General features: G+C 38.8%; 1 protein-coding gene across 1 annotated transcript; it reads left to right on the forward strand.

The window, feature by feature from the left end:
* Positions 1 to 631: 631 nt before the first annotated feature.
* Positions 632 to 10492, forward strand: LOC132096570 (inhibin beta A chain-like). The gene is given in 4 exon segments (XM_059502010.1): positions 632 to 1289; positions 1292 to 1362; positions 1364 to 1682; positions 8390 to 10492. Coding segments are annotated over 4 exon segments (1212 nt in total). The 5' UTR covers positions 632 to 1270; the 3' UTR covers positions 9193 to 10492.
* The last annotated feature ends 255 nt before the right edge of the window (positions 10493 to 10747 follow it).

Raw genomic sequence — 10747 nt, forward strand, 5'->3', positions numbered from 1 at the left:
TGTACAGCCTTCATTGGTCTCTAGAGGCACAAGGTCTGAACTCCACAAACATCTGGAGAAACGCTGCGGTGTGTCTGTTCTGCAGTCATGAACATTCCTGCGTTCAGCTGAATCACCTTCAGGGGGGTTTATTTCTCTTAATTGGTCTATTTGCTGTTCGTGGGATAATTGCTTGAAATCATTTTAAATGATGAGAATCTACATATTATAACCACAAGAGGGAGTCGAGTGATGTCACTGCCATGCATCACTATGATGCAAATGTTACAGATACAGACATGAAATGCAAAAAAATGATATATAATAACAGGTGATTAGGTTCATTTAAAATGCTCAAAATGTATTTTTAGGGAAGACACATTTAAACAGATGAATCCCTTTAATAAATGTCTGTCCTGACTGAATGTATGAATATTAAATAACAGTTTTGTCTTTTTTTTTTTAATGCTCATTCTATCTAAAGGAAGTGCCTCACTTCCCACCCATGCCTTTTTCTACAAAAATCATGTCTGTACGCTGTGTGTGTGCCTAACTGAGCATGAATGAGTGACCTGTTGTGTTTACACGTGTGTTATGCACACAGATAGCCATGATAATCATGCTGACCTCTTGACTTTTCCCTCCCCAGGAGATTATTCCACCACACAGTTAGCCAGCCTGCACAACAGGTGCTGACGGATTGATGGCTGGAGAGATGAATGATCGGTGGAAAAAAGAAGAGAGGGAGAGTGCGTAAGAGCAACTTAGATTGTCACGAGGAAAATAATGCTACACGTTACTGGAGGAGTCACTGAAGAGAGCGAGAGAGAGAGAGAGGGAGGGAGATGAAAAAGTCAGTGAGTCAGTAGTGAGAAAGATTGCAATAAAGTGAGAGGGAGGGATGAAGAGGAGGAAGGTATAATTACAGAGAGAAAAAGAGAGAGGGGACAAACAGTGAGAAGCCAGAGAGGGAGAGTGCTAAAGAAAGAGTCAGAGAACTGTCTAACCCTGCCCACTTTCCACTCAACCATTCAACTCCGGCACGGGCAGCCGTGCACCGTCAGGTTTCTTCAGAGCGACCCGCAGCTCATCGACCTGCAGGAGGAGCTCACCGACGGCGCTTCGTTCAACCCTCTTCAACTTTTATCACCATGACCGCTCCGCTCAGATAAGGATTATTTTGGACTGGCTCCCGCTTTCCGCATCGATTTGACAAGCAAGCCAGCGCGGCGACTGTGATCTTGGCAGCGGAGCAGAACAGGACCGAGGTGTGAGTCTGCTGTCACTCAGGATGTCCTCACTCACGCTCGTGACCGGGGTACTGCTGCTCTCCGGCTGTTTGTCAGGGGGCTGCTCACCCACGCCAGCCGAGAGTGGCTCTCAAGGGACGGGGCGGCCGGATGATCCCGTGACCCCCTGCCCATCCTGCGCTCTAGCCCAAAGGCAGAAGGACTCAGAGGAGCAGACCGACATGGTGGAGGCGGTCAAGAGGCACATCCTCAACATGCTGCATCTGAACACCCGGCCCAACGTCACACACCCGGTGCCCCGAGCCGCCCTGCTCAACGCCATCCGCAAGCTGCACGTGGGACGGGTGGGGGAGGACGGCACAGTGGAGATGGAGGAAGATGGAGGGGGGCTGGGGGAACACCGAGAGCAACCTGAGGAGCAGCCCTTCGAGATCATCACCTTCGCTGAGCCAGGTGAGGGATGTTTTAGTGCCTCGTGAGGAAATGTGATGACATTAATAGCTTGTTTGTGCTCCTAAGTGATGAACTCTCACCTGTTGAGGGAGACGGTGGAGAAACACTCAAGTGCAATGAATGTTTTTGACTTAAAACCTTGGTGTGAATTTTAGTAATATATTCACAAGTATTACTACTTAATATAGAATATATATTAGTTGTAATGTATAATATATATAATTTTTAATGTATTTTAAGATATACTAGTAGTTTTTTTTAGTAATGTTTGATTCATTAACATTAGAAAATGCACTTTGTGTTATAATGAATTAACAAAGAACATACATTTTATAGCATTTATTTATCTTAGTTAATAGTAATTTCTACAGATACTAATATCTGTTTACCTATTGAAATTGTATACATTAACAATTGCTCATGTATTACAAAAAATGAATTAACAAAGAAAAATTGTTTATTTATAAATGACCTTTAATCAAAATGCTGTAAACTGCTTCATTATAATGCCTAATGTCTAATTCATTAACTGAACTTTACTGTAAATTATTACCCAAATATTCAATATAACTGAACTGATCTGAAGCATTATATAATGTTTAATAATGCTTTAATTAATGATATTTTAAAGTTGGACTTCAAATGGATAAAGAGTACTTTATCGGTTTTTAATTGAATTGAATTGTTGAATTGCTCAAGTTGTCAAATAATTCGCCCCGTTATGCGCAAGACTGTCCGTTTCGTTGTTCCTTCTTAAGATGTACACCGCAAACGCTTGCAGTATATTTGATGTACAGTGGATGTCACCTCAAATGGCTCCACTCAGACTACTGTTTCGGAGGAGTGCTTTTAAAAAGCACTCAGGTAGGTGTTAGCGGAGGTCTGAGGGAGGGAGAGTCATCTTAAGGGGAACACATGCGCTGCAGCTGTGGAGTATTAACACTCTGACTGTGCACTGCTGCAGGAAATAAAGGCGCCATGCTACTGATATGAAATGAGGAAATGATTCCCGTATAAGTGGCTTTTGAATGGAGCCACTTAGACATCTTCAGTCATGCCAAGCAACAGGAAACTGTAGAGACAGTGATTTAATATCAAATGAACACTTTATCATGGTATGCATTCAAAATATGTTGAGTATTCACTTAAAATCTACTTGAAAGTATAGTTTACCTAAATATGTAAATTCCGTCATCATTTGCTCACCCATACATTGTTCCAAACCTCAATGACTTTCTGTTTTCTGTAAAGCCCCAAAGAATATATTTTAAAGAATGTCAATGGGGTCCAATATTTTTGGGCCCAAAATGTTCTTTTTTTAGAAGAAAGTAAGTCATGCAGGTTTGGAACAATAGGAGGCCATAATTTTTATTTTGGGTGACAGTCCTTTAGAGAGACCAATTCTTGTTTTTACAAAGTATCTCTCATTTTATATGTCATAAAGTTCATATTAACTCTAATGTTGATGTTTTTGACTGTGTATCTGCTAACCCGATGACATGCTTTGCGTGCCATGTCGCTTATGCCAGTAGACAGCCATCTATTTTTTACGATGATTCAGGAAAAAAAGCTGAAAATGACAAACAATGCTCTTTCTTATTTGAAAATGCTTTTGGTACCGCCTTTAACAAACACTACTTCCCAGTCGGTTCAATAAACTAGGCCTAAGTCTGGGATGGGAAGATCCACAAGTACATTCCATTTTTAATTGGTTCCTCATGACTTATTTATAACAATGTCACTGATCCACAAATCAGCATGACACTGCTGTAAAAAAGAAGCTAACAACATTTGCCTGAATGGGGTGCGGAAGCGGATGGTTGAAGCGGTCCAATCTCATGGCATTTCATTTCTTTTCCCCCAAAAACAATACAGCAGTGTTTCTAAAGATATCAAGGCTGACCTATCTTTAGACCAGCACTGGCCATTGGCAGTCACATCTGATTCTTATACACAGATTGACCACCAACAGTCCCGCACAGTCTTAAAGAGACAATTTCCACAGCTCATTAATTGCAGCTATCATCATTGAGCACAAGGAGGAGCCAGCAAAAGTTTGACGCCATCTTCTATTGTGCCTGTATGCTTACATAAATGTGCATTATGCCTTGATGCTATAAATAGACCTTTTGAATGAACCTAAGATTAAAAAGGCCCCTCAAAGCCTTTATGAGATTGCAGGGGTGTTAATGATGCTCCAGGGAATGGAGGGGAGAGGGATGGGGTGGTTCGATCCCATTCAAAACCCACAGGGCTGTTAGCTGGCCATAATTGCTCCATTCATCAAAATATGGGGCCCAGTAATTACTCTAGGATGCTCTGTTGGTGTATGGAATGGTGGAGGTTTCTTTGAAAGTATCTTAGTGAAATAGAAAGATCAAGTTTGTTTGAAATGTACAAAATCATTCATCTAAGGGATAGTTTATGAAAGGGATAGTTCACCCAAAAATGAAAATTCAGTAATTTACCCTCAAGTCATTCCATTTTTTTCCCCGTGGAACCGCAAAATTAGATATTTTGAAGAACATATGGTGCTCTAGCAACATAGGACCCCATTGACTTTCATTATATAAGCAAACCTTTATTTTTTATATCTTCTTTTGGGGTTAGCAGAAAAAAGAAGGTCAAACAGGTTTGAAACCATTTGATTTTTGAGTGCACTATCCATTTACTGACATTCCAGTGCCAGTTTTGGTTTTCTGGGAAGGATCTGTTGTGATCCACTCACAAAGGTCTCGAAACTGTCTGAAGAACTGAGATGAGAGTGGGACTGACACACTGGAGAAACTGTATCTGAATCTCAGGCAGTTTTGCTGATCTAGTGTGGATAGCTTGGCGCGGTGCCTCTCTGAGCCGCTTCCTGAAACTGCTTAGAAGTTGACCGATGCATTATAGCAGGTCTTAAAGTTATTTGAGGATTACTCTGAGGGATGTTATTAACTATTTATTTTTTTGCTCTGACCCTTGTGTCAACCCTGTCTCCTGAGAATTCATACCTGAGGCTTCATTATTAGGAGACAGATAGGTGATAGCTTTGTGTATTGTACGAGACAAAGCCGTGCAAGACAGTATTATAGGTAAATGCAAGATAGCACTTGATATGAATTTGTTTTGTGTTGTGGTCATCAAGTGATTGGGGACTGTAATATCACTTTTACATCCTGGTACAACAATACATCTGACTACAGTGAGGCTTCTTGTCAAAGAAAGTTTTGGGTGGATACTGTTTTTTTATCTAACACAAAAGCAATTGACTTTTGGTCTATTTATAAAGTAATTCAATGATCTGACATCAATTTTGAATACCTTTAGTTCGGTGATTTCCAACCAGTGGTACACTATTGTTCAAAAGTTTTAGGTCATTTCCATAATTATTAAATATTTTATTCAGTAAGGATGCATTAAATTGATCAAAAGTGACAGTAAATACATTATAATGTTAAAAAAGAATTTTATTATCACAGGAATAAATTATATTTCAAAATAAAATAAAAATATATAAGCTTTTACTGTATATTTGAACAAATAATTGCGGTGAGCACACACGATACTTCTTTCAGAAACATTAAAATTGACACTAAACTTTTAAATTATTTTAACTATATATTGTTATTTTATACTTATTTTAAACAAGTTGGTTCTAAGGGTCAAAGAGGGGCTGCCAGTGATAAAAACAATTAAATTGCATTATTTTTAAGAAAATAAAAAATAATATAAATCAAATATGTGCAATTATATGTTTTTTTCTACCGTTTTAGCTTTTCTTTTTTCATCCTATCAAACCTCTTCACATCAATATTAAACTAAATCTGTTTCTATATTTTTAACTGCTTTGGTTTGTTGGGATGCTCCCGCTGTTTGTGTCTGTCTTTCTCCCACGGTGTCTGCTGAATTTGATTAAATAAAGTTCAAACATTTAGTTTGTTGGTAAGCCAAAAAAGGTTGAGAAATACTTTTTTCAGTCCTGATGTCATCAGAAAGTGTTTACTGGGTTATCTCGTATCTCTTGGCAGTGTTTCATTTTTAAACGACCCACTGCACGAATGTAACACCAAGTAAACAATCCTTTGATCTCTGATATTCTACATGCTCAACTAGTCATGCTAATTGTGCATAAAGCAGATTATTTCATGCAAAACAATCTTGTCCTTGATATTGACAGTGTGCAGTCGCAAGACACAACTGTAGCAAAATTTCAACATATAAAACAGATAAAGTATGATAAGAGCATACGAATAAGAGGAATGATTCAGTGCGTTACGTGACAGTGGGCCCCGGTGACCTTCGACCCCAAACTGTAGTACAACGAGCTTCTGAAGTGTCCACCTCACCCAGACCTCAGAGACACGTGGCATGTGTTTAAACCTAAAGACAGACAAAACAACTATAGTAAGACTTACTCAGGAACTAAATGACAATGGCAAAAGAGCAGTTGCCTTTTAATATGGAAAGAAAGGCCGAGTCTTTTTACTTGATCACTCACTGCAGCTCTTGTTCGAGTTAAGAGGTGTTCTGATAAGAGATCAGGCTTGATAGTGGCACAAAGATAGAGAGACATATTCATCTGCAAATAGAAACCAGTGCTGTGCTCTTTCTTTCTCTGAAAACATCTGCAGCATTTCTACAATACGTTTACGGAAAAACATTGTTCATTCCCATTCACATGCTATATTCTTGATTTTTCATTTCTTGGCAGAATTTCCAGCCTCTACCATTAACAACTCTCAAAGCAGAATTAAAAAGATAAATTAATCTGATAAATTAAACTTTTATATAAGAGCATAACAGAAACTTCAGACAGATTCACATTAGTGTGGTGGCACTGCATTGTTCACTGATTGACAGCTTAATCCACAGAGTAAGGGAATATTTTCTTTAAAAGTGGTGTGTAATTCCACCAAACCGAATTTCTATAAAAATGAATGGTGCCACAAACTCATGGCATTGTTTGAGTTGACAGTTTTGGGGTGAATCAACGGCTATGTATGTATCTGCATATTAAGCTGGAATAAGACTAAGTATTTTAGCATCCAAACTACACACTTAAGCTTTAAAAATAGTTCTTCCTGTTATGTGTTAAGTCCATTCAGTGTTTCGTGGGAGTTTTCTGACAATGTGAGATTCAATGAAGAGAACAGACCATCCAGTAAAGTTACTCATCGAGGCAGATTTTCAGAATAGCCTGACAATCGAGGCCCAAATTAATAAACGGTTGCTCGTGTTCAAAAGCGGCTAGAAAGAATGCGGTGACATCTTAAAAAACACAGTGCTCATGGCACGACACGCTGAAAAAAAAAAACCAAGACATCACAATGGTTAAAAATTTCAGTCTGGCACATGTTTACATTGACAAACAATTAAAATGGTCTAGTCCACTGTATTGTATTACTGTATTGACCCTTCTTTAGTTTCATAGATCACTATTATATACAGTGTCATATGAGATGACTGAGTAAAGTAAACCTGCAACTGTATTTGTCTAGATAGATATCTCAGTGCCACATTGACAAGCATAAAAAAGTATTTTCACAGATGCTGGACTGTCCTTTATATCCGATAACACAGCATTTTTTTAATGTAGACATGTTGACTAAATAGTTGAATTAATAGCTGTCCTGTTGAGGAGGGGTTGGCAGAGATCATTCAAGAGAGTCAGTATGTTGGGTCTGTAAATCAGCAATGGTTACTGATGCTGAGCTGGCTTATAGCAGACAGTCATGTGCAAGTTATAGGGAAGGCCCTTGTCATAACATACATGCTTTATGTACACAAATGGAGTGCCAGGATTTTAGAAGCAGGAAATGTTTTTATGGACTGAGGCTACGTGTTGACGAAGGACTGCAGATGGTGGAGATTGACCGCAAAAAATAACATATCTTCTTTTACAGAAGAAGAGAAACAGTTTAGTGTAGCAGGCGTTATGTGTGTTCTGATCATGTTGAGCTGGTGGCTCCAACAGAGAGAGTTTGCCATTAATAAACTGAGCCACACAGAATCTCTGCATGAAGATCACCACTGAAAAACTGGCAGATTTCCATAGAATTGGAACAGCCACCATTCACAAAATTCTACACATTCCCATCAGTTGATTTTTGTTAAGTAGTTATTTTGGTTAAACTTATCATACTTTCTGTAAGAGGGCAGTACCAGAATTTATATTTGTTATATTTTTTCCATTTTATTTTCACTCTTTTCCTGTTTTGTTGTTTATTTTGTTTTAGTTTTTCCATTTCATTTATGGAGCTGAGTTCATTTCCTGATTTGTATCCTTTAAAATTTTAAACAACACATTTCTCATCACAGTTTATTGTCATTGGTATTCATTTTCATGTTTACTGCAGGTACGCTTCAAAGGTTTCAAGTTTCATAAATCATGTATCATAAATCGTAACAAAAAAAAAAAAAACAAGCAAACAAATAAATTATGCCATGTTGGGTGAAGATTTAACTTTTATTTATTTATTTGTTTTTACTATTTTTCCATTTATTTTTGTATTTTAAGTTTTTCTTTTTTTGTGGAGTACTCACAATTAAAATTTTCTAGGATTTTCCTTCAAAATAGGCACAGAAAATGTTTCTTCCTTCTATTTTACTTTTTTATTCGTTTTTAAACTGTTACAAAGTTCAAATGTGCCGTGTCATTCAAAACTCAACGATGCAATCCCAAACATAAAGCTAACCAATTGCCTCATTTGTTTCATCCACAGGAGATGCCCCTGACATCATGAAATTTGACATTTCTATGGAGGGCAACACTCTGTCCGTGGTGGAGCAGGCCAACGTGTGGCTGTTTCTTAAAGTGGCCAAGGGCAGCCGAGGAAAGGGGAAGGTGTCTGTGCAGCTCCTGCAGCATGGCAAAGCTGATCCAGGCTCTGCGGACGGACCCCAAGAAGAGGTGGTGTCCGAGAAGACCGTGGACACGCGGCGCAGTGGCTGGCACACACTACCGGTGTCCCGTACGGTGCAGACCTTGCTGGACGGGGACAGCAGTGTGCTTAGTCTCCGCGTCTCCTGTCCCATGTGTACCGAAGCTGGTGCCGTGCCCATCCTGGTTCCCGCAGAAGGCAACAAGGGTAAAGAGAGAGAACAATCTCACCGACCCTTCCTCATGGTCGTGCTCAAGCCAGCCGAGGAGCACCCGCACCGGCGCAGCAAGCGCGGCCTGGAATGCGATGGCAAAATCCGTGTCTGCTGTAAACGGCAGTTCTACGTCAACTTTAAGGACATCGGGTGGAGCGACTGGATCATCGCTCCATCTGGGTATCATGCTAACTACTGCGAGGGCGACTGCCCCAGCCATGTGGCCAGCATCACAGGCTCTGCCCTCTCCTTCCATTCCACCGTCATCAATCACTATCGGATGCGCGGGTACAGCCCTTTTAACAACATCAAGTCGTGCTGCGTACCCACCCGCCTACGGGCCATGTCCATGCTCTACTACAACGAGGAGCAGAAGATCATTAAGAAAGACATCCAGAACATGATAGTGGAGGAGTGTGGCTGCTCATAAGACCATGAACTTCTAACAAACACTTTAATGTTGGTACAAAGCACATATCAGAGGACTGGCACACAAACCTTTGAACTGCAAACTCGGGCAACCTATTCGTTTCTAGATCATTCCAATAGGACTGATTATTGGAGCGGTCTTCGTGGCACTTTCATATAAAAATGATGGAGGAGAATAAAACCTAATATATTTTTTTTAAAGAAGGGAGATTGAGACTGAGAGGGAACGGGTGCATGGGTCAAAGTGTCAGCAATGATTCTCTGCACTGCAATAAAGAGACTTATTTTGAAGTGTGGAATTATATATTCTGAGAAGAAGAAAAAATACATGCAACTCTATGCAAGTCAAGTATTATTACTGGATGTTTTTTATTATTATTATTATTATTATTTGTCTTTTAGCTTATGTTTAATGTTGTTTATTGTCATCCCTTTTCTCACAGACAAAAATGAGTAATTTTTAGTACATCTTAAAAGTAGTAGTTGTGTTGATTTCATTTTTCTTATGAGAAATACTTGAAGAAAAATTTGTTTGACCAGCTGCTGCAGCCAAACTACATTATTATTGTTATTATGATTTTATTATTATTATTATTATTATATTGCTATTATCACCTATTATTATTTTTCTCCTAAACATTCTGAATGTTTCATGAAAAGTAATATTAATTTGCACTAAGCCAACATTCATACCATTCGAGGCCCTGAGCATTATGGGTCGCATTCTAGTTGCCATATCAGAGTCTAGAACCACATGCATTTGGAACTTACACATACAGTAGTAAACCAAAGACCATACACATCCCATTCTCAGAGCAAATCCCCAAAATGCCCGGCTCTGTGAATTTATTCAAATTCGGAACAACTGTGTATGGCCAACATAATATACCATTAACTCAATATAGCACATAAATAACTTCAATTTCTGTTTGTTTGTTTGCTTGTTTCTTCCTGAAACAGCCTCAATGTTAAGATATCTTTTGCTCTATGTGTTTCAACAGTGTTTGTCTCTACCAATGTATAACAAAGGTCTTAGATTCTGAACTGAAACCTAGCCTTCTCGACAAATATATTCAGTAAAAAGATAGAAACAATGTCCTGGCAATGACAATCTGCTTTGTTAGGTTTAAAGTACAAGACACTAAAGGAACTTACTGTGTTGTTTTCTGTAGAGTTATGCAACATATGGTTGTATGTTGCTATGTTGTACAAATCAAAATAAGTGCTTGTCATGTTTTATATCTAATTTATTTTGCAGCATATTCTTTGCTTCACTATTAAAGCTGAATTGTACAACTTCATCTTTTGGTTTAAATCAGCAGTGTGTGTTTACTAGTCCAGCTGATGAGCTGTATTTCAACTATAAATGCTAGCTAGTTTGGCTTTTACTAAATGTAGTCATTTAGTGATAAATCTAACACATTACCCCAAATATTAGCACTGCACAGCCAAAGCAGATGCTGTGCAAACTAGTGTGAACTCCTCAAGGACCGTTTTCTGTCATTTTTAGCCACATAGTCTGTTGGGAGGTTTAAATTGCAAGGAGTCAAAAGAAA

Source organism: Carassius carassius, chromosome 20, assembly GCF_963082965.1.
Source record: "Carassius carassius chromosome 20, fCarCar2.1, whole genome shotgun sequence".
In the NCBI taxonomy this organism is placed as follows: domain Eukaryota; kingdom Metazoa; phylum Chordata; class Actinopteri; order Cypriniformes; family Cyprinidae; genus Carassius; species Carassius carassius.